This window comes from Dipodomys merriami, unplaced genomic scaffold (genome assembly GCF_024711535.1).
Source record: "Dipodomys merriami isolate MVZ:Mamm:240054 unplaced genomic scaffold, mDipMer1.0.p SCAF_70, whole genome shotgun sequence".
Taxonomy (NCBI): Eukaryota; Metazoa; Chordata; class Mammalia; order Rodentia; family Heteromyidae; genus Dipodomys; species Dipodomys merriami.
The window spans coordinates 2,698,910-2,724,433 of NW_027206291.1; the positions used below are offsets into that span (position 1 = coordinate 2,698,910).

The window sequence follows — 25,524 nt, forward strand, 5'->3', positions numbered from 1 at the left end:
CAAGCAGCCTAGCTTCTCATCCAAGAAATGTGTTGGTGACCCTAAAGCTGGAGGCTCACCACAGCCCGAGGGAGACGCCATCCCGAAGGTCCCCCCACAGCTGTGTCAGCCCCATAACCCGTCTGTCACCCAGAGCATCCCAGGGCCTGGCAGCCCTCTGCCAGACCCCAAGGCCCAGTCCTGGCACCTCTTCTCTGCGGCACAGCTCCTTTGCCCACCCCTCCACGGCTCCGTCACCCGTGCCCCACCCCTTGCATAGGCGTCCACGTGGCTCTCCCACTGGACTGTCCGTGTGGACGATCCCAGCAGACTCAAATCTGCTTTATCCAGTCTGTGCCGAGATTTGAGTCTGGACACGTCTGGAACACAGGACCTGTGGGCTCTACAACAGCTGCTCCTGCCTCTTCAGGGCAGAGTTAGAGGTTCGGCCACTCAGACGCCCTTAGTCTAGGTGGAGACTGCCAGGGACCCCTCTTCCAGGCAGCCCTGCTGGCCGGCTGGGCAGTGCCCTGCAGCTGTGGTGCAGGCTGGTGCCCTCTGCGGGCTGGTGGAGGGCTGAGGAGTCAGCCAGGAGACACTGGCAGATTCCTGACCCCACGCTGCTGCGGGGATTTCCTGTGACCTCTATAAATATCCCCTGCTGCTTCCCACAAGCCACCGGGCCTTCTTGGAAACCGGGCCCTGGGTCCAGCTGTGTGCACTGCAGCTCCCCCCCGCCCCCCCTGCAGCCCACTACATCCTATTTTTCTGCCTTGGGTCGGAACCGAGGGCCCCATTGCACCAGGCTGTGTTCACCATGGCACCGTACCCGGCCCAGGACGCAGCCAAGCCCTCCTTCTCTGGTGTCAGTTTATTTGCCAGACGAATGAGCACCGCCAAGACGCCCCGCTGTGGCTGGAGCACCCCTCTGCATGCAGACTGCAGGAACCTCCGCGCGGGAGTTCTCCATTCACGGCAGGCCGGGTGCCTCCAGTGCGGATGGGGTGCCCTCTGCTGGCTGCTCGCTGCTACCTCAGGCCCCAAACACCTTCCTTTCGGGGTGGAGGGCCTCTGAGGAGGGGCAGGCCAGGCTGCTGGGTGTCTGGTGTTGGTCCTTCATGGTGTCCACTGCAGGGGGGACCCTGGGCAGAGCCTGGTCAGGAGCCCACGGCAGACCTGTGTCCCGTGGGCCTCCACTCGGCGTCTCACTGCTCTCCTGAGACTGGGGCAGAATTCCCTCCCCACCCATGTTACAAATACCCAACGCACGGGCACACACAGCTGGGGCACTGCTCAGAGGGGAACATGTGCGGAGCATGCACAATCCTGGGGACCCCAGCACCACACCCGCAATGCCCGCAAGGGCCCGAAGGGAGCTCACAGCCTGAGGGGCATGAGGACTGCAGCGGGCCTTGATGAGGCTTCACTTGCCCACGCAGAAGTCCCTGAAGATGACATCCAGGATCTCCTCTGTGCCCCCCCCACCGGTGAGGTGGGTGAGGTGCTTCCGGGCCACGCGCAGGGCCTCGGCCGCCAGAGCCAAGTCTCCAGCCTGCTTGTAGTGGCCCAGGGCCTTCAGGCAGCCCTGCAGGTGGTAGTGGTGCCTGGCTCGTGTGAGCAGCGGTGGGCCCGTGGCTGGGTCCCCACACCTGCAGAGACAAGACCCGCGATCTCCCTTAGCCCTTATCGAAGAGGAGCGCCTGTAGCTTCTTTACAGGTAAGGAAACTGAGGCTCTGGGCCAGGCAGCACCCCCCATTGGTGACTCGGGAGACTCACACTGAAGCCAGCTCCCTCTTCAGGGCTTCCAGGAGGCAGCCCAGACCCTCTCCAGTGCGGCAGGACAGCAGGAGACAGGGAGGCAGGGACGGATGGGAACCCCGACTCTCAGGGGGCAGCAGGTCAGATTTGTTCAGGACCAGCAGGAGGCGCTGGCCGCTACCAGTGAGGCCCTGAGCTCCGTGGGGGGCGATGATGCTGTCCAGAAAATCGCGACTCTGGGGAGAAGCTAGGTCAGAGACGTCCAGCACCGCCACGATGAGGTCAGCCTGCTCTAACCTGGGGGGAGAGGAGGGGGAGCACAGTGGTGCACTCAGAGTTAAAGGCCTGGGCAGAGCTCAGGGGCGTGGCACAGGTAATCAGGGCCAGGCCTGTGGTTGGAAGGGGAGGCAAGGGGCAGTGAGGAAGGATGAGACATTTGCCCCAGGGTGGTGGCTACGCAGAGGCTGAGATCTGAGGATCCGGGTTCAAAGCCAGCCTGAGCAGGAAACTCCGTGAGACTCTTATTTCTAATTAACTACCAGAAAGCCAAAGTAGAGGTGTGGCTCAAGTGGTACAGCACCAACCTTGAGTGAGAAAACTAAGGGACAGTACCCAGGGCCCGAGTTCAAGCCCTGAGGATGGTGCATGCTCACGCAGGCAGGCACGCCGCATGCGCGCGTGCTCGCGCGCACGCACACACGCACGCATGCACACGCATGCACGCACGCACACACGCACGGACACACACACACACACACACACACACACACACACACACAGAGGATATTAATATATTGTGTGTGTGCCAGTCCTAAGGCTTGAACTCAAGGCCTAGGCATTATCCCTGAGCTCTTTTGCTCAGGGGTAGCATTCTACCACCTGAGTTACAGTTTCAATTCCCACTTTTTGGTGGTTAATTAGAGATAAAAGAGTCTCATGGACTTTCCTGCCCAGGCTGGCTTTGAACCACGATCATCATATCTCAGCCACCTTAGTAGCTGGGATTATAGACATGAGCCACAGGCACCTAGCACAGCTTTAATCAGAACCACATCACTGAGGTTCTTACTTCAGAGAACCTAATAGCATTTTCTGACTTAGGAAAGATGAAAAATGCACTGAGAGAAAAGATAGAGGAGGGCTGGGAAGGTGGCTCAGTGGTAGAGCGCTTGTCTTGCATGCATGAGGCCCTGGGTTCGATACCTCAGCACTACATAAGCAAAAAAAAGAAAAGAAAAAAGAAAAAAGCCGGAAGTGGCACTGTAGCTCAAGTGGCAGAGCGCTAGCCTTGAGCTGAAGAGCTGAGGGACAGCGCCCAGGCCCAGAGTTCAGGCCCCACGACCAGACCCCCCCCCCTCCAAAAAAGAATAAAAGGTAGAGGAAAGGCCTGCACCACTCCCACAGCCCTGCCTACCCACCTCTCCCGAGCACGTCTGACACCCTCCTGCTCCACAGGTCCCACGCCTTCCCGCAACCCTGCCGTGTCGCTCAGCAACGCAGGGAATCCAGCCAGGTCCACTGCAGTCTCTAGCACGTCTCGAGTAGTTCCCGGCTCTGAGGACACGATGGACACAGGCTTCTGGCCTGAGGAAGGAAGGGGACAGGGTAATCCCTAGAGCTCCTCTTCCAGACAGACCTTTGGATAGCTCAGGTCCCTTCCCCACACCCGAACAGCTCAGTCTCCACGTCCTGGCCTCACCCAGACCCAGGCCCAGGCCCAGGCCCCGCCCCACCTCTGACATACTGAGCAGGTTGACCAGGCTGCTCTTGCCCGCGTTGGGAGGTCCAGCAACCACCACATGAGCCCCTGAGCGCAGCCTCTGCCCACGCCTGGCATCTTGCAGATGGGCACCCAGTGCTGCCTCCAGTGCCTGCAGTTCACTGTCCGCTGAGTGTGGGGAAGGGGGTCAGAAGGGTCCTTGGGAGCTGAAGTGTCAGCCACTGCCACCTCCCCAGGACACGCCAAACACACCTTGCTCCAGCACACCCTCCTCCAGGTTGTCATCCTCCCCAAAGTCGATGTAGGCCTCGACGTGGGCCAGAGCCTAGGGGGGGCACCAGGACAGCTCAGGAGCCCCCACACTGTCTCTCATGTGCCCCCGGCCCAGGTACACCACAGGGAGGACTGGCACCGCCTGGTCCAGGGCTCCCGCAACCCCAGGGTGGGGAATGGGGAAGTGGAGTCTTGGGGGGCTTGCCTTGGTGACAGTGTCTGCCCAGCGGCGGCAGAGCTCGCCCAGCTCCCCGTCCAGCTGTCTCAGGGCTTGTCGCCGCTGCGCCTCGGTTTCTGCGTGGATCAGATCCGCCAGCCCCTCCACCTCCGTCAGGCTCAGCTTCCCGTGGGCAAAGGCGCGGCGGGTGAACTCCCCGGCCTCGGCCGGCCGCAGCCCGGGGATGCTGCCTGAGGGAAGGCCGCAGGTCCTGAGACCCCCGCCCAGGCCCACGGGGAGAGCCGGGCCTCGAACCCAGCCGGGTACTCACCCAGGGCCTGCAGGACGCCGCTCACCACGGCCGGGCCGCCGTGCACGTGGAACTCCGCGCAGTCTTCGCCGGTGAAGCTGTGGGGACCTCGAGTGACAAGGAGAAGAGGTCGGGGCGGAGGCGGGCGCGGGGTCCCGGGCGGGGCCTGAGGCGGGCGCGGGGTCCCGGGCGGGGGCCGAGGCGGGCGCGGGGGCCGCGGGGGCCGGGGCCGAGGTCGGGGCCTCACCGGGGAACCAGAGCACGAGCGCGCGGTCCAGCGGCTCCCCGGAGCGCGGGTCGCGGAGGCGGCGCAGCCGGGCGCTCCGGGCCGGGGGCAGGGCCCGGGGCGCCGCGAGGCTGCGCAGGGCGAGGCCGCTGGCCGGGCCGCTGGTCCGGATCACGGCGACGCCGCAGCGGCCCTGGCCGGAGCTCAGCGCGAAGATGGTGGCGCCGGAGGACGGGGCCGCGGCGCGCAGCCCGGCGCGTCCCGGGGCGGGGGCTCTGCGGCTGCGGGCGGCACGGGTTGGGGACTAGGAGGCGGCCCGCAGTGCCCGGGGCGGGGGACCCAGAGCAGCGGCCCGGACGAGCCGGGCCGCAGAGCCCGAGGCGTGGGGTGGGGCCGCGGGCCGCCCTCGGGCCCCGGCCCCCGGCCCCCGTCCGCGAGGCCGCCTCACCTGACGGGCCCGCGGGCCGCCCGGGCCGCCGGGGCCCACAGCCGCCGCCACATGGGTTCACGACGCGCCGCGCGCCGGCCCCGCTTCCCCGGGAAGCTTCGGGTCTGGCTCCGCCCGCCTCTCCGCGTAATTGGTGGAGGGCTAAAAAGATTCTCGGCTGCTATTGGCTACTCGGAGAGATCCCGCCCACCGGTCGGAGACCTTTGTTTCTATTGGCTGTACCGGAAGACGGCGGCTCGGCGGGGTGGGAGCGACGCGAGGACAACATTAGACGGAGTTTTTACCGTCTGGGCCTGCGGCGGCCCGAGCTCGTCGCGGGTGGGGGAAGTGGCCGTGGGTGAGGGCTGGGCGCCCGCGGGCTCCGCCTGTCCACTCCGAAGAACGGGGCCGCGCTCCGAGAGGCCCGCGCCCCGGCCCGGGGAGGAGCGCAGCCCCAGCGCGCCCTCGGGCCCGCCGTCCAGCCCCTGGGCGGCGAGGATCTGGCCGGCCTCGGCCCCCCCGCCCCCGCCCGGGCCTCGCCGGGCGCCGCGGAGTCGGGCGCCGAGCCCAGCGCGGCCTTCCGGGCGGGCGGGCGGGGCTTCGGGCGCCGGCGTCTCTCTGGTTCTGGGCCTCGGCGGCACGCGGGCGGGCGGCGCACCAACTCTTGGGGAACCATCAGCGTGACAAACCCCGTCTCCGCGGGTTCCATCCGCGAAGAAGCGAGCTACATCCGCTGTGTCCCGGGCACTGGGAACCAGACGGGCGCAGGGTCGAGGGTCGGGGAGCCTGGGTGTGCCTGGCAACCGAGGCCTCGCCCCTCGCTTGGCTCCTCCCAGCGCCCGCCCCGCCGCCTTAGGGGCTTCCTTCAGTTCAACACGAATTTCAATGAAGGGAGGAGCCGCTCTTCGTCTAACTAAGTCCAGCAAGGGTCATCCACCTGGAATTGAGAAAAGCGTTTTTAGTCCGTCCTGGGCTTGAACTCAGGGCCTGGGCGCTGTCCCTGCGCTGATTGCTTAAGGCTGGCGCCCACTGGAGCGCAGCTTCGCAGTTGTCGTCTTGCGGTTCGTGGGCGATGAGAGCCTCGCGGACGTTCCCGGCCGGGCTGGCTCTGACCTCAGCCTCCCGCGTGGCGGGTGACGGGCGTGAGCCCCGGCGCCCGGCTGGGAACCGGTGCCTGCCGCAGTGGACACCTGTAGTGGGTCCCTGCGAGGAAGTGGGATCTCGCGGGACCAGCGGCCGGCCGTGACACGGGAGGGGTCAGGCGGGAGAATCCACCCCGGAGGCCGACGTGGACCCGCGGGAACGGGCCGAGAGAACCGCGCGGGCGGGGACGGGAACCGGAGAGCGCGGCGGGCGGGTCGGATTAGGACCAGCCTTCCGCGCGGAGGACGACGGAGCCCAGAGATTCGGCTCGGGCGGGGACGAGCAGCTGCGGCGCTCGGGCTCCCGGGGACCGCGGGCGGGCGGGCGCGGCCTTTGTCTCCTCCTCCCGCGCGCTCGGCGGCCGCCCCGGCTTCATGCGCCCGCCGATCCCCGGCGCCCGGGCCGCCCGCAGCCCCTAACCTTTGCCCGTCCTCACCATGGCCGAATCAGCCTCGGGCGCCGGGGGCTCGTCGCTGGAAGCCGAGCGAGGCAAGCGGCCGCCGCCCGAGGGCGAGCCCGCAACCCCCGCGTCTGGAGTGTTGGGTACGTGTGCGGCGGCTGGACCCGGAGGGCTCGCGGGTGCCCAGGTGCGCCGCCCGCCGGCGGGGAGGCTCGCCCGGGCCCGGGCCGGCCCGGCTCCGCGGCTGCGCCCGGCCGGGGCGAGCTGGGGGCGGGGACGCGCCCCGGAGAGCCCGGCGCCCGGGCCTGGCTCCGACGCCCCGGGGCTTCGTGATCGCGGGGGACAGGGATGCGTTCGGGACCACACGGCCCTGGGTTCGAAGCCCGGATCCTCTGGGTGACCTTGGGCCCGTGACTTCAGTGCTCGGGGCCTCAGTGCCTGCGTGGTGGGAGTGAGTGAGACCCGCACCCAGCCCGCGGCTGCGGCGCGGACGCGTGGCCGGTCTGCGGTGGCTTCGGAGGCCGAGTAGAGACCGAGTGAGACTCGCAGGGAGCCGGGGGGGGGGGGCTGTTCCCGGGGAAGCTCCGGGCTCCTCAAGGACGTTGAGACCGGAGAACAAGCCAGACGGAGACGGACCCAGCCCGGCAGGACGCCGCGCCGGGAGCCCCGGTGGGGGCTGGGGTGCGGAGCGGCCGGGGCGCGGCCCTGAGCCCGGCCTTCACTGCCCCCAGATAAGCTGTTCGGGAAGCGGCTTCTGCAGGCGGGGCGCTACCTGGTGTCCCACAAAGCCTGGATGAAGACGGTGCCCACGGAGAACTGCGACGTGCTGATGACCTTCCCAGGTACCGGGGCGCCCAGGGCCGCCCGGGCCGCGTGAGGAGGGCGGGCCGGCCCGCGCCCACGCCCCGCCCTGTGCCCTCGCAGACTCCACCGACGACCACACGCTGCTCTGGCTGCTGAACCACATCCGCGTGGGCATCCCCGAGCTCATCGTGCAAGTCCGCCACCACCGCCACACGCGTGCCTACGCCTTCTTCGTCACCGCCACCTACGAGAGGCGAGTCCCTGCCTCTGGCGGCCCCTCCTTCCGCGGCCAGCCACCCGGCCTTCGTCCCGGGAGGCTCCGGGACGGTGAGCCGGGCCCACCCCGCGAGCCCACCTCCCTTGCCCTCCCTGCAGCCTGCTCCGAGGCGCCGATGAGCTGGGCCTGCGGAAGGCCGTCAAGGCCGAGTTCGGAGGAGGCACGCGGGGCTTCTCCTGCGACGAGGACTTCATTTATGAGAACGTGGAGAGTGAGCTGCGCTTCTTCACCTCCCAGGTGAGCCGCCCGTCCCCTCCGCACGTGGCCCGCCCTGTGGGCTGCCCCGGCTCGCACCCGCTCCACTCCACCATCCTCTCCACCGCAGGAACGCCAGAGCATCATCCGCTTCTGGCTGCAGAACCTGCGAGCCAAGCAAGGCGAGGCGTTGCACAACGTGCGCTTCCTGGAGGACCAGCCAATCAGTGAGCAAGGCGGGGCCTGCCCTCCAATCCTGGGCTACAAGTTGGGCAGGCCTTTTAGAGATACTAACAGGCGGGGAGGCGTGGCTTAGGTCCAACCAGTCGGGGCTTAGCATGCCCGCCAATCAGGGGCAGGGGCTTGGCCCCCTCAGGGGCGGGGCAGGCCGACCAATGAGTGGGTGGGCGTGGCTTGTACTGGGTGGGGCTTAACCCGGGGCAGCTGCTGGCTCAGCCTCTTTACGGAGTCCGCCCTGGCTGGGGACAGGACCATGGACAGCAGCACTCCATGGCCTGTGCTGCGGCAACCTGGGGCCTTGGTTTCCCCTGTAGGAACCCAGCCGTCCCAAATTTACCTTTCCATGCCAGCCTCCTTCCACTCCTTAGACATTCAGGCTACACTCAGGCCAGTGTTTCATAAACACGGTGGCTGCATATGGTGGTTGGCACATGCCTGTAATTCCACGGCTGAGGAAGATGAAGAGGACGACTGACCCGGGCGCTAGTCGCTCCCTTCTGTCATCCTAGCTACACCGGAGGCTGAGATCTGAGGATCACAGTTCAAAGACAGCCCGGGCAGGAAAATCCACAAGACTCTTTTCTCCAATTAACCACTAGAAAATTGGAAGTGGAGCTGTGGCTCCAATTGGTAGAGTTATAGCCTTGAGCCAAAGAGCTCAGGAACAGCACCCAGACCCTGAGTTCAAGCCCCATGACTGACCAAAACAAAACAAGGAATAGCAAGTGTGTAGCCTAGGCTGCATACACTATTTCAGGCCAGCTTGGGCTGCACAAGGCCCTGTCAAAAACAAAAGAAGAGAAGGTCTTCTGTACTGTTCCCTGCTCCTCCTGGTTTCTAAGGAGAGTTGGATATTTGTGTCCATCCAGGATGTCCCTGCTGGGAAGAGCCAGGTCACAGACTGTGCCTCCTCCTTTGTTGGGGTGTGTGGGGGGGAATTGGCCAGGACAGCAGCCTGGGAGAGGGCCAGGGGCTCACTGTGTGCCTGTCCCCACAGTCCCGGAGCTGGCTGCCCGTGGGATCATCCAGCAGGTCTTCCCTGTCCATGAGCAGCGCATCCTGAACCGCCTCATGAAGTCATGGGTGCAGGCTGTGTGTGAAAACCAGCCTTTAGGTGTGGCCTCAAGCTAGTAGGTGGGTTGGGGGAGGGGCAGTGGTCCCAGGAGGCAGGTAAAAGTGACTGGTTACCCCCCCCCCCCCATTCCTGGCAGATGATATCTGTGATTACTTTGGTGTGAAGATTGCCATGTATTTTGCGTGGCTGGGCTTCTACACTTCAGCAATGGTGTACCCGGCGGTCTTTGGCTCTGTCTTGTACACGTTTACAGAGGCCGACCAGGTACCTGGGGGGGACTGGGCACAGGTTGGGGGCCTCCTCCTCCCTGGGCCAGCTCGCCTAATGGCCCTGCTCTCTGCCACTCGCAGACAAGCCGGGATGTGTCCTGTGTGGTCTTTGCTCTCTTCAACGTGATCTGGTCAACACTGTTCTTGGAGGAGTGGAAACGGAGGGGAGCGGAGCTGGCCTACAAGTGGGGGACGCTAGACTCGCCTGGAGAAGCTGTGGAGGAGCCTCGTCCCCAGTTCAGGGTCAGTGTGGGGCTGGGTCCAGGCTAAGAGAGGCTGTGCCGAGTGGGGTGAGGCCGGGTAGGTGTGGAATAAGGCTGCAGAGGAGTTCTGGGGGAAGGTGGAGGCCCCCCAAGAGCAGAGGTCTGGCAGAGGGACGCAGACAGGAGGGTTGGGAGGACGCCCAGGCAGTGGCAGGTCCCTGGCCTCAGGCCGGCCTGGCCCCTGCTTTCTGCCAGGGTGTGCGCCGCATCAGCCCCGTGACGCGGGCAGAGGAGTTCTACTACCCACCCTGGAAGCGGCTGCTCTTCCAGCTGCTCGTGAGCCTCCCCTTGTGCCTGGCCTGCCTGGCCTGCGTCTTCCTGCTCATGCTCGGATGCTTCCAGCTGCAGGTGACCCCGTGTCCCCAGCCCTGGCCTTGGCCCGACGCCTCAGCCCCCCCCCCCCCAGCTGAGGCTGCACACCTTGCCCTGTAGGAGCTGGTGCTGAGCATGAAGGGGCTGCCCCGCCTTGCCCGATTCCTGCCCAAGGTCGTGTTGGCCCTGCTGGTCAGTGTGAGTGCCGAGGGTTACAAGAAGCTGGCCATCTGGCTCAACGACATGGGTACGCCCTTCCTGCAGGGCCTGACTTCCTACCCTGGGGGGCGCCTGCTAGGGCTGGGGACCAGGGTGACCCCCTTCACGTGCCTCCTCTGCCCCCAGAGAATTACCGGCTAGAGAGTGCCTACGAGAAGCATCTCATCATCAAGGTTGTCCTGGTGAGTGGCCGCCACAGGGCAGGGGCGGCAGGGAGGCAGGGGTGGCCGCCACCACCAGGGAGACCATGGGAGACTGCCTCCTGCAGTTCCAGTTTGTCAACTCCTACCTGAGCCTCTTCTACATCGGCTTCTACCTCAAGGACATGGAGCGCCTGAAAGAGGTGAGACTCCCGCCTGCCCCGCCCCAGTGCCCGCCTGGCGCCGAGGGCCCGGCCGTGCAAGGGGTCTAGGGCTCTGCAGCCCCTCCCCCCCTCCTCCATCCTTCTCTCCTCTCTGTCCGTCCGTGCGTCCTCTCTCTGCCTGTTGCCCCCCCATCTGTCCGTCCACCTGTCCGTCGGTCCATCCACAGCTCCTGCTCGTCCTGTCCCTGTCCCAGAGCCTTGAGCGGCAGCTGCGGGCTGTGCTGGTCCCGCTCGTGGCCCTGAGGTTACACCTGCTCCTCCTGTCCCTCCGGGTTCTCCTGCTCACCGCCCGGGCCCAAGTACGGGTGGGCAGTGGCTGCGCTTGGGGTGGGCACATGGAGCTGATGGCGCATGCGTGGAGGGGCTGGGCCCAGAACCCACGCAGGCAGAAGGGGTCCATGAGGTTTTGAGCCCTGGCTTCTGGTCAGCCAAGAGACTGTCTTCCTGTGCTGTGGGTGCCAGGCTGCATACTAGGGCATCCGAAGGGGGGGCGGTGCTAGCATTGGGTGCTGTCCTCAGAGAGTGGGTGATCTGCCCTGGTGCCCACGGAGGCTCTCCACACCCTTCCTGCTCAGATGCTGGCCACACTGCTGATCACCCGCCAGTTCCTCCAGAACGTGCGTGAGGTCCTGCAGCCGCACCTCTACCGCCGGCTGGGCTGTGGCGAGCTGGGACTCAGGGCTGTCTGGGAGCTCCTCCGAGCTGTGCTTGGCCTCCTGAGCCTCCGGCGCCCAGCACACCACCGCCTAGAGCCCCAAGCCGAAGAGGGCGGTGGCGGGGGCCGCAGGTGTCTCAGTGGGGGCTGCGGGGCGCCGGAGGAGGAGGAAGAGGCGGTCATAGAGCGGAGGCCAGTGGGAGAAGGTGGGGAGGCCAGGGATGGGCCTGGAGGTGGCAAGGAAGAGGAGGAGGAGGACGACGAAGAGGAAGAGGAGGAGGAGGAGGATGAAGACGAGGGTGAGGAGGGGGGCCTCCTAGACTGCGGACTCCGGCTGAAGAAGGTCAGCTTTGCTGAGCGTGGGGCTGGCCGCCATCGGCCTGGCCCAAGCCCAGAAGCCCTGGAGGAGGGGAGCCCCACCATGGTGGAGAAGGGGCTGGAGCCAGGGGTGTTTACACTGGCAGAGGAAGATGACGAGACTGAGGGGCCTCCTGGCAGCCCTGACCGAGATCCCCCGACCATCCTGCTTCGCCGGGCTGGGGGCGAGGGCCGGGATCAGGGGCCAGACGGGGGCCCAGACCTGGAGCCTGGCTCTGGGGACTCTGCCGGGAGGCCCAGGAAGCAGAACCGGTCTTCATGGATTGACCCTCCCGAAGAAGAGCACTCACCCCAGCTCACCCAGGCCGAGCTGGAGAGCTGCATGAGGAAGTACGAGGTGAGGCAGGCACCCAGCCCGAGCGAGGGTGGAGGCCCGAGGTGGGACCAGAGGCCTCTGCATTGCTGAGTCAGATCCCAGGGAGCCCAGTGTGGTGGGAGGAGGAAGGCGGTCTGAGGGAGGTGTGTCGGTCTGACGGCCAGCCACCTGCCCGCAGGACACATTTCAGGACTACCAGGAGATGTTTGTGCAGTTCGGCTACGTCGTGCTCTTCTCCTCAGCCTTCCCGCTGGCTGCGCTGTGCGCCCTGGTTAACAACCTCATTGAGATCCGAAGCGATGCCTTCAAGCTCTGCACAGGCCTGCAGCGGCCCTTCGGCCAGCGGGTGGAGAGCATCGGCCAGTGGCAGGTGGGGGCAGCAGCAGGAGGCTGAAGCCCAGAGGGAGCTGGGAGCTGAGGCCCACAGGGCCAGAGGCCTTCTAAGCCCCCTGCCCCCCTGCAGAAGGTGATGGAGGCCATGGGCGTGCTGGCCATCGTGGTGAACTGCTACCTCATCGGCCAGTGTGGTCAGCTGCAGCGCCTCTTCCCCTGGCTGAGCCCGGAGGCGGCCATTGTGTCCGTGGTGGTGCTCGAGGTGGGAATGGCAGCCGGTGGCGGGAACTGAGCACAGGACGGGGGGTGGGGTGGGGTGGGGGTGGGGGAGAGGACGGGGGGGGGGCGTTGTCCAGAAGCCCACAGCCTCCTCTCTGCCCTCTGTAGCACTTCGCTCTGCTCCTCAAGTACCTCATCCACGTGGCTATCCCTGACATCCCAGGCTGGGTGGCTGAAGAGATGGCCAAGCTCGAATACCAGCGGCGGGAGGCCTTCAAGGTACGGAGCCGGCCGACTAGTGAGCTCTCACTTGGCTAGCGGGGCCTGGTCTCAGACACGGGTGATAGAATCCCTGGTGGGAGGGGAACCATGGGCAGCACTGAGCATGGCAACCATGGGCTCAGTATCCAAGAGATCAAGTAACCGCAGACTGAATGCATTCAAAACAAACCGGGTCTGTTCTGAGCATGCACAAAATTTACTTATTCATTCCTGCTGCTAGGGAGGGAGCTCAGGGTCTCCAACGGGGTAAGAAAGCCATTGCTCGAGCCACACGCCAGCCCTTTATGTCTTTGTATTTTGTTTCTGAGATAGAGTCTTCCTAACGCTGCCCAGGTGGGCTTTGAACTTGTGCTCCCCTGCTTCCACCTCCGGAGTAGCTGGGCTTAGAAATGTGTGGCATCACACCAGGGTTTGAGCTGAGAGCCTGTGCTTCTCAGCTAGCATCATACCATTTGAGCCATGCCTACACTCTGACTTTTTGCTGGTTATTTTGGAGATGGAGACTCATGGGCTTTTTTTGTTTGGGGCTGGCTTCAAACCACAATCCTTCAGATTTTCGCCTCCTAAGTAACTAAGATTGCAGTCACAAAACACCGCACCCAGCTTTTCTTTTCTTTCTTTCTTTTTTTTTTCTTTCTGTTGGTCATGGAGCTTGAACTCTGGGCCTGGGCGCTGTCCCTCAGCTCTTCAGCTCAAGGCAAGCACTCTGTGGCTTGAGCCACAGCGCCACTTCCGGTTTTCTGTTGGTTTATTGGAGATTAGAGTCTCACAGACTTTTCCTGTCTGGGCTGGCTTTGAACCTCGATCCTCAGATCTTATCCTCCTGAGTAGTTAGGATGACAGGCGTGAGCCTCTGGCTCCCGGCCCAGCTTCTCTTCTTTTTGGGGTGATGGAAGCCTCGTTATGTTGCCCATGCTGGTTCCAAATAATCCTCCTCTTTCAGCCTCCCAAGTAGCTGGGACTAGAGGCATGTGCCACAGTGCCCAGGAGGATGTTGTCCTTTTTTCTATAGGCAATACAGTGTAATAGCCTTGTGCTTCCATTGTGTTCACATAATCTCAGTCCTGTAGTGATGTCTGGAAAGTCTTTGCAGGCACCACATCATCTTATAGAAGGGCCCAGAACATTTGTGTTTTGGCATTCTGCCTGATTGGGGCACAGTGATGCTTCCCAGGAGAGACTCAATCCACATCCCTTCCAGAATCACATGAGCAGCCATGGAGCTCCCTGTAGGGTGGAACATTCTGGAATGTTCCGTGTGTGTGTGTGTGTACGCTGTCCATGGAGTCCCTAACTGGCAAATCAGCACTTTGAAACGGAGCTGGTCGGGCTGGGAAGGTGGCTCAGTGGTAGAGTGCTTGCCTTGCTTGCTTGAGGCCCTGGGTTTGATTCCTCAGCACCACCACATAAGCAGAAAAGGCTGGAAGTGGGGCTGTGGCTCAAAGTGGTAGAGCGCTGGCCTTAAGCTGAAGAGCTGAGGGACAGCACCCAGGCCGAGTTCAGGCCCCACGACCGGCAAAAAGAAAAAAAAAAGATGAAAAAGAAATGGAGCTGGTGTGACTGAAACTTGCTTTTTTAAAAAATCTTTTTCCTTTTTTTGGTGCTGAGGGTGAACCTGTGTCCTCATGCTGGTAAGCACTCTGGACTGAGCTGCACCTCCAGCCCCCCAGTGTGTTTCCATTTTTTGTGGGGGCTTTGGTGTTTGAGCTCAGGGCTATCCTTTGCCTTCACCACCCCCTCCAACCCAAATCCTAATTTTAATGGATTTACATTTATGTTCTCAGGCGTGGTATGGTGAAGGTGGTGTGGAGGGACAGGCTAGGTTAGCACTCAGGAGGCCCCGGCCTGCCTGGCTATGGGACCAGACACTATCTCAAAAAATAAATACGAAATAAGTGTAAAACAAGGCAAGCACAAACAAGAAAAAAGGTAGGTAGAAAGAAGGGGTGGAGAGAGAGAAAGAGACAGACAGACAGACTGACTGACTGACTGACAGACAGGGAAAATACGAATGAATTACCCTGACTAGGCCACCTGTCTGGGGGTTGGGGTGGTAGAACCTGCTGCCCAGCCCTTAGGGTGGGGTGGGGGCTCCTGTCTCCCAGCGCCTGGGACCCCATCTCTGCCACCTGGGACAGAGGTATGGCCCCTGAGTATTTGTTTGCTCTCAGTTCCCAGAGAGCAGTGCCTTGGGTCCAGAGAGTCTATACAGATTCTAACCTTCTGGGGATCGCCCAGGGTCCCCCCAACCCCTTGTTGTGCAGGAGAGTCCCAGGCTCAGCTGTGGGGCTCAGGCTGGCCCCAGCCACAGGGTGCAGAGCCCCCAACCCCGTGTATGGCGGCCCCACCTCCGCAGGGGAGCCCCACCCCATCCCCTGCCTAGGGACCCCCACTCCCATAGCCCACACCTGAACCCCGCCCCCGCCCCTCCCCTCACACCGCCCCCTTCCCACTCAGTCCCCTCTCCTGCCCAAACACAAGGCCCCGCCCCATACGCTCCGCCCCACTTGGCCCCTCCCCTGTCCCCTCCCAGGCCTCGCCCCGCCCCCTCACATTGCCCTGCCCCAACACCCTTCCCCAACCCCGCCCTGACACCCCCTCCGAGGCCCCGCCCCTCCAAGCCCCACCCCGCCCTGACACCCGCCCCGCGCGGCCCCGCTCCCTCCGCGGCCCCGCCCTTCCGCGGCCACGCCCCGCCACCCTTCCGCGGCCACGCCCCGCCACCCTCCCGCGGCCCCGCCCCTCCTCGGCCCTGCCCCGCCACCCTTCCGCGGCCGCGGCCCCGCCCCTGACGCCCCTCCGCGGCCCCGCCCCGCCACCCTCCCGCGGCCCCGCCCCTCCTCGGCCACGCCCCTGACGCCCCTCCGCGGCCACGCCCCCCGTGGCCCCGCCCCGCCACCCTCCCGCGGCCCCGCCCCTCCTCGGCCCCGCCCCGCCCCCTCCCGCGGCCGCGGCCCCGCCCCTGACGCCCCCCTCCCCACAGCGGCACGAGCGCCAGGCCCAGCACCATTTCCAGCAGCAGCAGCGGCGGCGGCGGGAGGAGGAGGAGCGCCAGCGGCACGCGGAGCACCACGCCCGGCGGGAGCGCGAGGCCGGGGGCCGCGAGGAGGCGCGGGCTGAGGGCACGGGGCCCGAGGCGGCCGCGGACCGGGGTGCGGCCAAGGCCAAGGGCGGCGGCGCGGGCGGCGCGGGGTCCGAGCGGCCCAAGCGCCCGGGGTCGCTGCTGGCGCCCAACAACGTCCTGAAGCTGAAGCAGATCATCCCGCTGCAGGGCCGGTTCCTGTCGGCGGGGCCCGCGGCGCTGGCGGGCGCGGGGCCGGGGCCGGGGCCCGGCGCCAGGCCGCCCCCCGCGCAGTCGCCCCCGGGCGGCGGCGGCGACACGCGCCTGCCCGGCTTCCTCAGCTTCCGCTTCCTCAAGGCCCCCGAGGCGCGGCGCGAGGAGCGCAGCCACTCCCCGCCCAAGGCCTTCCACGCCGCCAAGCTCTTCCCGTTCGCGCCCCGCGCCGCCGAGCCCAACGGGGCGGGCGGCCCGGCGCGGCCGGACGCGGCCCCCGGCGGCGGCGGCGGCCGGGTCCCGAGGAGCGGCGCCCCGGACGAGGCCTCGGCGGAGGAGCCCGACGCCCCCCGGGCCGACGAGGAAGGCCCAGGTCACAGGCTTTAACTCGGGGGCGGGGGCGCCGCGGGCCGGGCCTGGGGAAGCGGGGGCCCGGCGGCGCCGGGGCTCGGTCTCCGCCCCCCCCCCGGCCCTGTGCCTGACCCTCCCCAGCCCCCCGGGGAGGGACCGGCGCCCTTGGGGCGCCCACCCACTAAGGTGCCAGGACAGGTGAGGGAGCCCTCTGCCACCTGCCCGCCTCGCGGGGCCGCGCCCCCGGGCCGCTATGCAATCCTTTCAGGGAGGCCTTGGGGGCCGCCGCCCCGCCCCTTCCCGGGGCGCCCCTTCCCGGGGGGCGCCAGAGGCCGCAGCTGCAGTTCAGGGGTCATGGGTCAGAGGTCCTTCCCCCGCTGGGGAGGGGCCGTTCCCAGAGGCAGGGCGCCCCTAGACGCCCCAGGGAGAAGCAATAAGGCCCTCGGCGTGCCCGGAGGCCGGGAGGGCGCGGGGGTCCGGCGCGGGGCCCGCGGGGCAGCGCGGCCCCCGGAACGGCCCCTCTCGCCTTCGCAGGGACGGCGCGGGCCCCAGCGGCCGCCAGCACCCGCCGCAGCCGGAGCCCCGCGCCGCCGCCGCCGCGGCCCCCGACGCCGCCCCCCGGCTGCTGGCAGTGGGACGCGCCGTGGGGCTGCGGGGCCGAGGGCGCCGGTCCGCGCCCGGCCCCGCCGGCCACCGAGTGTCCGCCCTGCGCCCTGGCCGGGCCCGCGCCCGCCCCGCAGCCCCTGCCCGCCGACGCCAGCTTCTACAGCCTCCCGCCCGCGGCGGCGCCCGGCCCGCCCGCGCCCCCGCCGGGCCCCGGCCCCGGCCCGGCCCCCAGCCCCAGCCCCAGCCCGCAGGCCGCGTGCTGGCCCGGCGCCTGGCACTAGCGCCTCGGCCCCGCCGGCCCAGCCCGGCGGAACGCGCGCTTCGCCCGCCCGGCCCCGCGGCCCCGCGGCCCGCCTTCCCTACCCATCTGCCGTTTCCCTTCCCGCCGGGGTGGGGCGCAAACCCCGAGCCGATAGAAACACGGATAGGCGACTATTTATTTGTTTTTAATTTATTTTGTCATATTTTTGTAAAACGGCAGAAATGCAATAAAAAGTATATTTCAAGGGTCAGAGGCCGGAGTGGTGGTGGGGGGAGCTCCCGCCGGGGTGAACGAGGCCCGCCCGCGCAGGCCGGCCCTCCCTCCGCTCCGGGAGGCCGGGGAGGCTGCGGCGCCCCGCGGGGGGCAGGAGCAGGGCCCGCCAGGCCTCGTGTTTGTCCTCCGGTGTGGGGCCAGCTGCAGGTTGCTGGGGAGGCCGGAGGCCAGCAGCAGTATGCACAGGGCCGGCGACGGGAAAGACGGTTTGGGGACACCAGGTAGCTAGCAGAGCAAGCGTGGGGTACTGGGTGCCCGGGGTGATGGCACAGGAGACACAGATGCTGGGGAGAGACTCAGGCGGGGACTGCCCGCTGAGGGAGGAGACAGGAGCGCACCCCCACAGGGAAGTGGACACTCTGGGCCAGCCCTGGGTGCTACCTGTGCCCCCTCACCCCACCCCGGCCTTTGGGGTCCCACCATCCATCAATGCAGCAACACCGTGAGCCCGCCCAGGACCAGCCCAGCTCTGGGGCCCCAGGGAGCTCAGCCAACCCATCTCAATCCGTGCTGCACAAGCAAGGTCCACGTCTGCGACTTGGGGAGCCCACCTTACTGTGCAGACTGAGGGCACCTGGGAGGCAAAGTGAGCAGGAGCAGGCCCAAGGTGGAGGAGGAGGCGCCCCTCCCCAGCCATCTCCCAACACCCATGCTGAATCACAGGCCACCAGTTGGTCTGGCTCTTAGATGAGCTGGGCTTGTGCAGGGATAGCCCACCAGTGCTGGCCACATCTGCCAGTTAGCTCTGCTGTCACCAAAAGCCTTGGGCCTCTGGGCGTAGCTGCGCCACGTTCGGTATCTGACAGCAACCCAGCCCCACTTGGTAGTATCCTAGATGACCCCAGTTGCACACTTGGCACCAGACTGTCTCGGGGTGACCTGGTCCTCACGCACACCTGCACGGGGGGGGGGGGGGCAGAGGGCTAGTCTTAGCAGGTCTTGGCCTTGAGCATGATGGCCACAGCAAGTTCGGGAGAGAATCCAGCTGGTCCCAGGGCCCCAGTGGGAAGGGACCTTTCCACTCCTCTCAGTGACGCTGATGATTTTCAGGGACTGTCCTCCAGGGCTGAGATGTGCGGAGCAAAGACTCGAGGTTGAGTAGGAAAGATCCTTTATTGGGGTAGACATGGAGCACGCACTAGTCCATGATAAATGACTTAAGAGGAATATCCAGAAGGGCCAGCTTCTCCCCTGCCTCTCAGTGAGGCCTGGGTACGGAATAGATCTTGGAGGACCTCAAGACTAGGCGGAGTCTGAGGCTGGACCGGTCCGGTGTGAGGGAAAAGGCCGCTCAGCTGTCCAGGGAGACCAGACCACGAGGCCTGGCCCCACCCCTGCCACCTGGCTGTAGCAGGATCCCTGGCCCTGGGCGCTCGAGGACACACTCCTGCTCTCGGGATGGGGGACCTGGGCAGGTGTGTGTGTGTGTATGTGTGTAGACCAATGTATGTTGACAAAGCGTCTAATGACATCACACTTCTAAGGTCCCCTTTAACCACCGCTTGACACATGTCACAGCATAAATAAAAACTAAGGAAAATAAATACGTCGGCTCCTATGAGGTTGAACACGCTGTGGACGGCGAGGTGTGGGGGCCCCGGAAGGCGGGCAGGAGGCTTACGGGCGGGGGGTGGGTGGGCAGGTGGCAGGAGCTGGCCTGGGAGGACCCCCGGGGGAGCGGGGGTCCTAGGTGTCCTCGTGCATGTCCGGGCTGTCGGTCCGAGCCACCTTGCGAGGGGGCGCCGAGCTCTCCCCCTCCCCTTCCACCTGCTCCTGGTCTCTCTTCTTGGCAGCGTTCTGGGGCGGGGAAGGATAGGGCTGTGAGCCTCCACTGGGCTGAGATCCCAGGTATAGGTCCCAGCCAGGCTCCTGTGGCAGTATCTTAGCGCTGGTCCTGGAGCAGAGCACTGGGACCCAAGGCCGCGCTGGCTCAGGGCCTCCCCCATCAAGCCCTGTCCAGTGTCACCTTGGACCTGCGTCAGGTGACCAGGCGCTGTAAGCAGAACTAACATAGCTTCCACGACCAACACATGGTCTTTTGCCCCAAAACCGAGGAGCCAACATCTGGCCAGAGTGAAGGAGCACTTGGGGCCCCTGGGGACAGCCCTGCCATGTCCTCAGATCTCAGTTGGGTGCAGGGCTGGATTCTGTTGTTCGGTCCTGGGATCGGTCCTCTGAGCTCCCGAGCCCTGGGGCCCTGGGGCCCTGTGCCCAGAGCAAGTCCTCCCCGCACCGAGGCGTTCATCCCCTCCCAAACTGCTTGCGTCTTTATTTCCTTTTTAAAAAAATCCCCGTGGGGCTTGAACTCAGGGCCTGGGCGCTGTCCCCAAGATGTTTTGCTCAAGGATAGCACTCTACAACATTCGGGCCTCAGCTCCATTTCTGGTGTTCTCATAGTTAACTGGAGAAACGAGCCACATGGACTTTCCTGATCCAAATGGCTTTGAACCATGATCCTCAGACCTCAGTCTCCTGAGTAGCTGGGATGACAGGCCTGAGCCACCAGCTACAGCTTCTTATTGAACCCTCTTCAAGGCCCCACGCTCTAACACCCCACCTCCCAACCTGTCCTGCCTCCTCCACTCAGAGCCTGCAGCTGCCAGCAGCTATGGCTTTCTGCGTGCCTTACCTTTTTGTCCCATTGCTGATGCAGGTAGCGCAGGAGGATGTTTGTCTTTTCTGTTACAATGACTACAGAGAAAAGACAGAGAAAGTGGCAGAAGAGGTGCAGGTAGCCTGACCTCCAGCTCAGACTCCTGGGAGGGAATCACTTACCCCTCCCCTCCTTTGCACTGATGGGCCTTTTTCTGTGTGTGTGTTGGTCCTAGGGCTTAAACTTTGGGCCTGGGTGCTGTCCCTGAGCTTTTTTGCTCCAGGATAGTGCTCTGCCACTTCAGTCATAGCTCCACCAGCTTTTTGGTGTTAACCACCATCTTCAGATTCCACCTCTTTGGGTGCCTCCCCATCAGGCCCGGGAAAGGAAACTAAACCAGAAAGGTGAGCTTGGCCCCTGGGCTGGGGAACCATCAGACGGTACTTACTCTGCTCAGATGGGTACTCCCGAGTGGGTAGGTAGACTGAGGGGCGCCGGTTCTGTGGAAGGTGTGGAAAAGGAGGGGTCTCAGTCCCTGCCATGATCTCGGAGGCCAGCCCCAGGCCTCACAGCTCACTGACGATGTCCTGCCCCAGAACACATACTTACCGAAGCTTTGCACACGGAGTCGGCATGAAATCGGCTAAAATTGCTTTTGTTGTACACAGGCAATCCTTTTAAGAAATCTGCCTGGAAGACAGGGAGACAGGGTGTGAGAAAGTAGTACTTAGCTGCAAGGCAGCATTGGGCCATGCTCTCCGGTCTCTTCGCCACACAAGCTTTCTAGAAGGTACCTGTAATTGCGTCCCTGCCACAAGCACCCATTAACAGCCATGTGGAGGCACAGAGAGAATAGACCATTGGTCTAACTTTCTACTACATCAAGTATGCAGCAGGGAGAAGCGCCGCCCGCCGGCCCCCGAGCAGCCCAGGCCAAGGGGTGCTTATGCTCGGTTTGGGTACAGGGCCTCTGGCTGTTCCCGGAAACCCCCCTCTGAGGACACAGAAACATCTGAGAAGCTACATGGACCAGGAGAGGAAACAGGGCTTATGGAGAAGGAACCCAGCCAACTGGGTGTGTCAAAACTCCTCACGGTCAAGAATGACCAGAAATCCAACCCCAGTTTGAACATGTTATCATCAGGGCAGGGATGGTCCAGAGCAGGTGCTGGCCTTGCTGCCCCTCTGCCTCATACCGGCCAGTGCTTGGCCAGCAGTGTTCACAGCCCCTGTGGTTCCAGGGGTCCAGCAATATAACCCAAGAGGTCCTCAAAAGTCCAGTTCAATCTAGTCCTGCTGGTCAGGCCTGGGGTGGGAGGGGTGGGATAGTGGACAAAGGCTGGGTCTGCATGGGCTCCCCACAAGTGCTGCTGTGGGCCAGAGGGTTCCTAAGAAAGATGTCATCATGTGTCCCCATCATAAACACAGGATACCGAGGGAGAGGCCATCTGTGACTCATCTGCAGTCACCTAGTCCCAGACTTGCCCAACCCGGAGGCCAAGTCCTTGCTGTTGTGTGACATCCCTGAAAGCCAAAAGCTCAGAGCCCCGTGGGCTGCAAGAAGCCACAACTCTTGGGCAGTCGTCTATCCCTGAGGCCCAGAGCTTCTGGGGAACTGCGGTCCAAACAACTTCCTCCCCACTCTCAAGTGGGGGAGAACTGTGTCTCAGCTCCCCTAGGGCTTGGCCAGTAGGCCTCCACTTCCCCTCCAGGAGACAGCTCTGCTGTGCCTGTGATTTACTACTTGGGAGCCAGTCCCCTCCCCCCAGGAGCCCGCCTTAGCCCAGCCAGCTCATAAGGCCTACCCCCCCACCCCCCTGCTTGGCAGGGCTGCCCTTGGCCCGACCATGCAGCAGCTCCCTGGGCTAAGCCCCAGCCTGGTCCACAGGTGGTTCCAGGAGACCTGCACAATGCATGGGAAGCAGTTATGAAGTCATGGTTTCTGGAGGGTACCTCCGAGTCCTAGGACATGAAGGACAGAGGCCTTTGGGAGTTTGGGAGCCTGGGGCTGGACGCCCAGAGGCCGTGATGGAGAAGGGGCTCAGGGCCCTGTTCTGCAAGTCCTTGCACAGCCCTGGCCTAGGATAGCAAGCACCCTGTGGCTTCCTGCTACACACAGTCATCCATGTCTCTGCCTGGAACAAATCCACCAACCCCCACCCCCCTGGTTTAAACCATTCCCACTCCTCATCTGCCCCCCAGCTGCTCATGCCCCTGTAAGGTCATCTGTCTTTGTCCATGTTCCCTCACTTGCCAGACTGGCATCTCCAAGAGGGTGCGGGTAGGGTGGGAAGACTCAACCCTGAGCCCCTTGCATGGCTTACAGGGACCTGAGTGGCCAAACACCAAGAAGTGCAGAGCCCCGGACTCCTGGACCCAGTCCTTACCCAGCCCTGCTGGCTAAGGGATGTGAGGGAAGAGACTTGCTGGAAGCAGTGGTCAGCAGAGGTCCTGACCCCCCACTCAAAGGGGAGAAAAATCTTACCTAAGCCATCCACTGCCTCAGCAAACACTCCAGAACTCCTGTGTTCCCATGCCTGTAGGGGTGACCCACCAGTGACCCCACTAAGCAAGATATGAACAACAACATGCTGAGGAAGCCATGCTCACAGGAGGAAGAAAGAACATCACAGCGGAGGACTGCTGAGTACAATGGTCCCGAGGAAGCAGGACCGTGGGTGTGAGGAGGTACAAGGCCAGTGGCTGGGGCTTGAAGAGGGTGTGTTTAGATGAGGTCACAGAGGGGGGTCAGGGTCTTGGGTGGAGGCCAGGAGCTGGGTCACCCTGGCAGCTGTGGTTTGACAGCTGGAAAGCACTACCATCTGATTCACATCTTTAAAAACTCCTGGCTTGGATGGAGGAGGTTCACCAGAGGGGTGGGGTCCAGGAGAGCAGCTTGGGGCCCACCTGCCCGGGAGGGGGCGACGCCTGGCCAGGGCTGTGGAGACAGCTCGGGGAGGGAGGTGGCAGTGGCCAGCCAAGGATGGCACGTAGGCTCAGGGACCCACACACCAGGCGCGCATCGCGACATCTTCCTCCCGGAGAGGCCAAGCCCCCTTCCACGCCCACGGCGTGCCCCGGACGGGGCTGGGGACGGTGGGCCCTGGCCTGACTCGGCCTCCGGTCGGTGCACAGTCAGGGGGTGGGGGCGAGCCCGGCGGCGGGGGTGGCCCCGGCCCCGCCGTCCCGGGGGCCCCGCACGCCGCTTTCCTCCCGGGGAGGCCCCGGGGGTGGGCGACTCCCGAGGAATCGCGGCAGCCTGTGATGTCGCACTTCCTCCCGCGACAAAGCCCCGCACGGCGCGGGGTCCGGCCCCCTCCCCCGCCCGGCCTCCCGAATCTTCCAGAACTCGACAGGCTCAGGCCCACCCACCCACCGCACCCGGCGGAGCTGGCGGGGGTCTACGGAAATTTCCGGGGAGGGGGCGGGAAGGAGAATCGCGACCCGGAAATCAATGAGTTGTCAGGGCCTGGGGCCCACAGGGGTCAGGGGTCGAGGAGGGGGCGGGGTCAGCAGGAAGCGCACCGCTGGCGGGGACCGAGAGTCCCCGGTAGCGTGAGGGGCGGGGCGAGGGCTGGGGGCCGGGAAGGGCGGCGGGGAGCCGCGCGGGGTCCGAGACGGGCGCGGCCCATTTCGCTAAGCGGAAGGGGAGTCGGGTCCGGCGGCCGCCCTTACCATCTTCTGTGTCCGCCGCCGTCGCCTCGGCTGCAGCAGCCACCGCCGCCGCCGCCGCCGCCGCCGCCGCCACAGGCGCCTCAGCTGCCGCCGCACAGCAACTTCCAGCCACCGCGCAGCTCACGCTGATGGCGCCGCCGCCCCTCCGTCATTGGCCCACGCGCTGGCCCCACCCTCGCGGTGCGGAGCTCCTGCCTGACTTCATTGGACAGAGCCGGCAAACTTGCGCGGCTATTGGCCGCCGCGCCTCCTCCTTCATAGCCAAGCTCGGTTGAAGGAGCAAAACCCCGCCCGAGATTTGGAAGCGCTGGGAATGAGATCCGGAAGTGGACGGAGGCTTGGACCGCGAAGACACTTGGGAACTGTAGTTCACCACGCCTGCCTGAAGGCTTCGCGAGCCTCTTCCCATAGTGTCCAGCCAAGTTCTCCCGGTAATCCTGGAAGACGGGGGACTCAAAGCCACCACTCTGAACTTTTCCTCCTTTAACCGGCACGGCCCCTATCTGCTTCCTGCGACCTGGCCTGGCCCAGAGAGATTCAACAGCCCCTAGCAGCCTCTCTGAAGCAACCCGAGAGACATCTTCCCGGCCCAAGCAGCCTTTCCAGAACGTGTCGTTGATCCACCTAAAAACCTCCCGTGTTGAGGTGGAGTTGTGGGTAGAGTGATCAAAGTGCCAGCCTTGAGTAAAAAAGCCCAGAGAGGGCTGGGAAGGTGGCTCAGTGGTAGAGCGCTTGCCTTGCATGCATGAGGCCCTGGGTTCGATTCCTCAGCACCACATAAGCAAAAAGAAAAAAGCCGGAAGTGGCGCTGTGGCTCAAGTGGTAGAGCGCTCGCCTTGATCTGAAGAGCTGAGGGACAGCGCCCGGGCCTAGAGTTCAAGCCCAGAGAGTGAGTCGAGTTCAAGCTGTTGTACTACCTGCATGTGCGCATGCGCATACAGGCACATCCACAAAGGTGTAAGTCGTGGGCTCTAGCTTCTGCAGAAGACCTCCTTCGTGGGTTTTCTCTCCCAAATAAAACCTGGGCGGGGGTGGGAGGGTGGAGTGTAGTTGTGGAGATGGGAGGGAAGGGATGGTAGGGGAAAAACAAGAGGAAGCACCAATACTTGATAAGAAATGTACTCACTGGGCTGGGAAGGTGGCTCAGTGGTAGAGCGCTTGCCTTGCATGCATGCATGAGGCCCTGGGTTCGATTTCTCAGCGCCACATAAGCAAAAAAGCTGGAAGCGGCGCTGTGGCTCAAGTGGTAGAGCACTCACCTTGAGCTGAAGAGCTGAGGGACAGCGCCCAGGCCCCACAACCGACCAAAAAGAAAAAAATTTACTCATTACCTTGCCCATGTAATTGTAACCCCTCTGTACAGTATCTTCACAATAAAAGACTTAGTAAACAAACAAAAAACCTGCCCTGACATTGAACCATATCTTATCTTTCATGTGTCTGTGTCAGTCCTAGGACTTGAACTCAGGTCTTGGGCATGATCCCTGTGCTGCCCCCCCCACCCCCCCCCCCCCCCCGGCTTTTTGGTTGTATAATTGGAGGTAAGAGTCTTAGACTTTCCTGGCTGGGATCCTTGGATCTCGACTTCCTTAGTAGTTAGGGTTATGTGTGTGTGCCACTGCTGCACCCATGTGCTTTTTCTTTTCCAATGTAACAGTCTCAACCGTTGTTTTCAGCATATCTAGATGGCTCCTGAAAAAACTGACTGAATTACCTTTGCACAGGTAATACAAACTTTAGCTCCCAAGCTTACCTTGGCCCTCCAGTCTCCACCACATTGGTCCCTATTCAATCCTTCCTCCCAGACACTGACGCTGCCTCCACTGGAGTGAAGGCGCTCCAGTCAGCGCCACGTCGAGTGCCTCCGCCCCCTGTTTAAGTCCAGGTGTGGACTC

General features: G+C 64.0%; 3 protein-coding genes across 9 annotated transcripts; 1 reads left to right on the top strand and 2 right to left on the bottom strand.

Moving 5' to 3' along the window:
• Window positions 1-835: 835 nt before the first annotated feature.
• On the bottom strand, window positions 836-5,769 carry Gtpbp3 (GTP binding protein 3, mitochondrial). Of its 5 annotated transcripts, XM_070008202.1 has the most exons (10): window positions 5,095-5,769; window positions 4,873-5,013; window positions 4,446-4,705; window positions 4,220-4,306; window positions 3,937-4,139; window positions 3,711-3,783; window positions 3,483-3,626; window positions 3,157-3,322; window positions 1,757-2,035; window positions 836-1,628 (listed from the first exon to the last, which is right to left on the bottom strand). In XM_070008202.1, the coding sequence occupies exons 2-10, from the start codon at window positions 4,923-4,925 to the stop codon at window positions 1,403-1,405; spliced, it is 1,491 nt and encodes a 496-aa protein (XP_069864303.1). In that variant the 5' UTR covers window positions 4,926-5,013; window positions 5,095-5,769; the 3' UTR covers window positions 836-1,402. The 5 variants fall into 5 exon arrangements, with proteins under 5 accessions (XP_069864303.1, XP_069864302.1, XP_069864301.1 ...); XM_070008201.1 differs by having other exon boundaries at window positions 4,220-4,296; window positions 4,446-5,013; window positions 5,095-5,236; XM_070008200.1 differs by having other exon boundaries at window positions 3,937-4,135; window positions 4,446-5,013; window positions 5,095-5,236.
• On the top strand, window positions 5,769-17,338 carry Ano8 (anoctamin 8). 2 transcript variants are annotated; one of them, XM_070008199.1, is made up of 18 exons: window positions 5,769-6,537; window positions 7,126-7,236; window positions 7,319-7,451; window positions 7,574-7,712; window positions 7,801-7,897; window positions 8,908-9,024; window positions 9,122-9,249; window positions 9,336-9,497; window positions 9,713-9,865; window positions 9,950-10,076; window positions 10,175-10,230; window positions 10,317-10,391; window positions 10,988-11,782; window positions 11,940-12,131; window positions 12,225-12,356; window positions 12,482-12,592; window positions 15,579-16,242; window positions 16,755-17,338. In XM_070008199.1, the coding sequence occupies exons 1-18, from the start codon at window positions 6,432-6,434 to the stop codon at window positions 17,105-17,107; spliced, it is 3,651 nt and encodes a 1,216-aa protein (XP_069864300.1). In that variant the 5' UTR covers window positions 5,769-6,431; the 3' UTR covers window positions 17,108-17,338. The 2 variants fall into 2 exon arrangements, with proteins under 2 accessions (XP_069864300.1, XP_069864299.1); XM_070008198.1 differs by adding an exon at window positions 10,580-10,711 and having other exon boundaries at window positions 15,579-16,763.
• Window positions 17,339-18,949: 1,611 nt separating this feature from the next.
• Window positions 18,950-23,737, bottom strand: Dda1 (DET1 and DDB1 associated 1). 2 transcript variants are annotated; one of them, XM_070008207.1, is made up of 5 exons: window positions 23,630-23,737; window positions 20,564-20,644; window positions 20,403-20,454; window positions 19,991-20,052; window positions 18,950-19,158 (listed from the first exon to the last, which is right to left on the bottom strand). In XM_070008207.1, exons 1-5 carry the CDS (start codon window positions 23,630-23,632, stop codon window positions 19,048-19,050), a joined length of 309 nt encoding a protein of 102 aa, XP_069864308.1. In that variant the 5' UTR covers window positions 23,633-23,737; the 3' UTR covers window positions 18,950-19,047. The 2 variants fall into 2 exon arrangements, with proteins under 2 accessions (XP_069864308.1, XP_069864307.1); XM_070008206.1 differs by lacking the exon at window positions 23,630-23,737 and adding an exon at window positions 22,565-22,663.
• Between the last annotated feature and the right edge of the window lie 1,787 nt (window positions 23,738-25,524).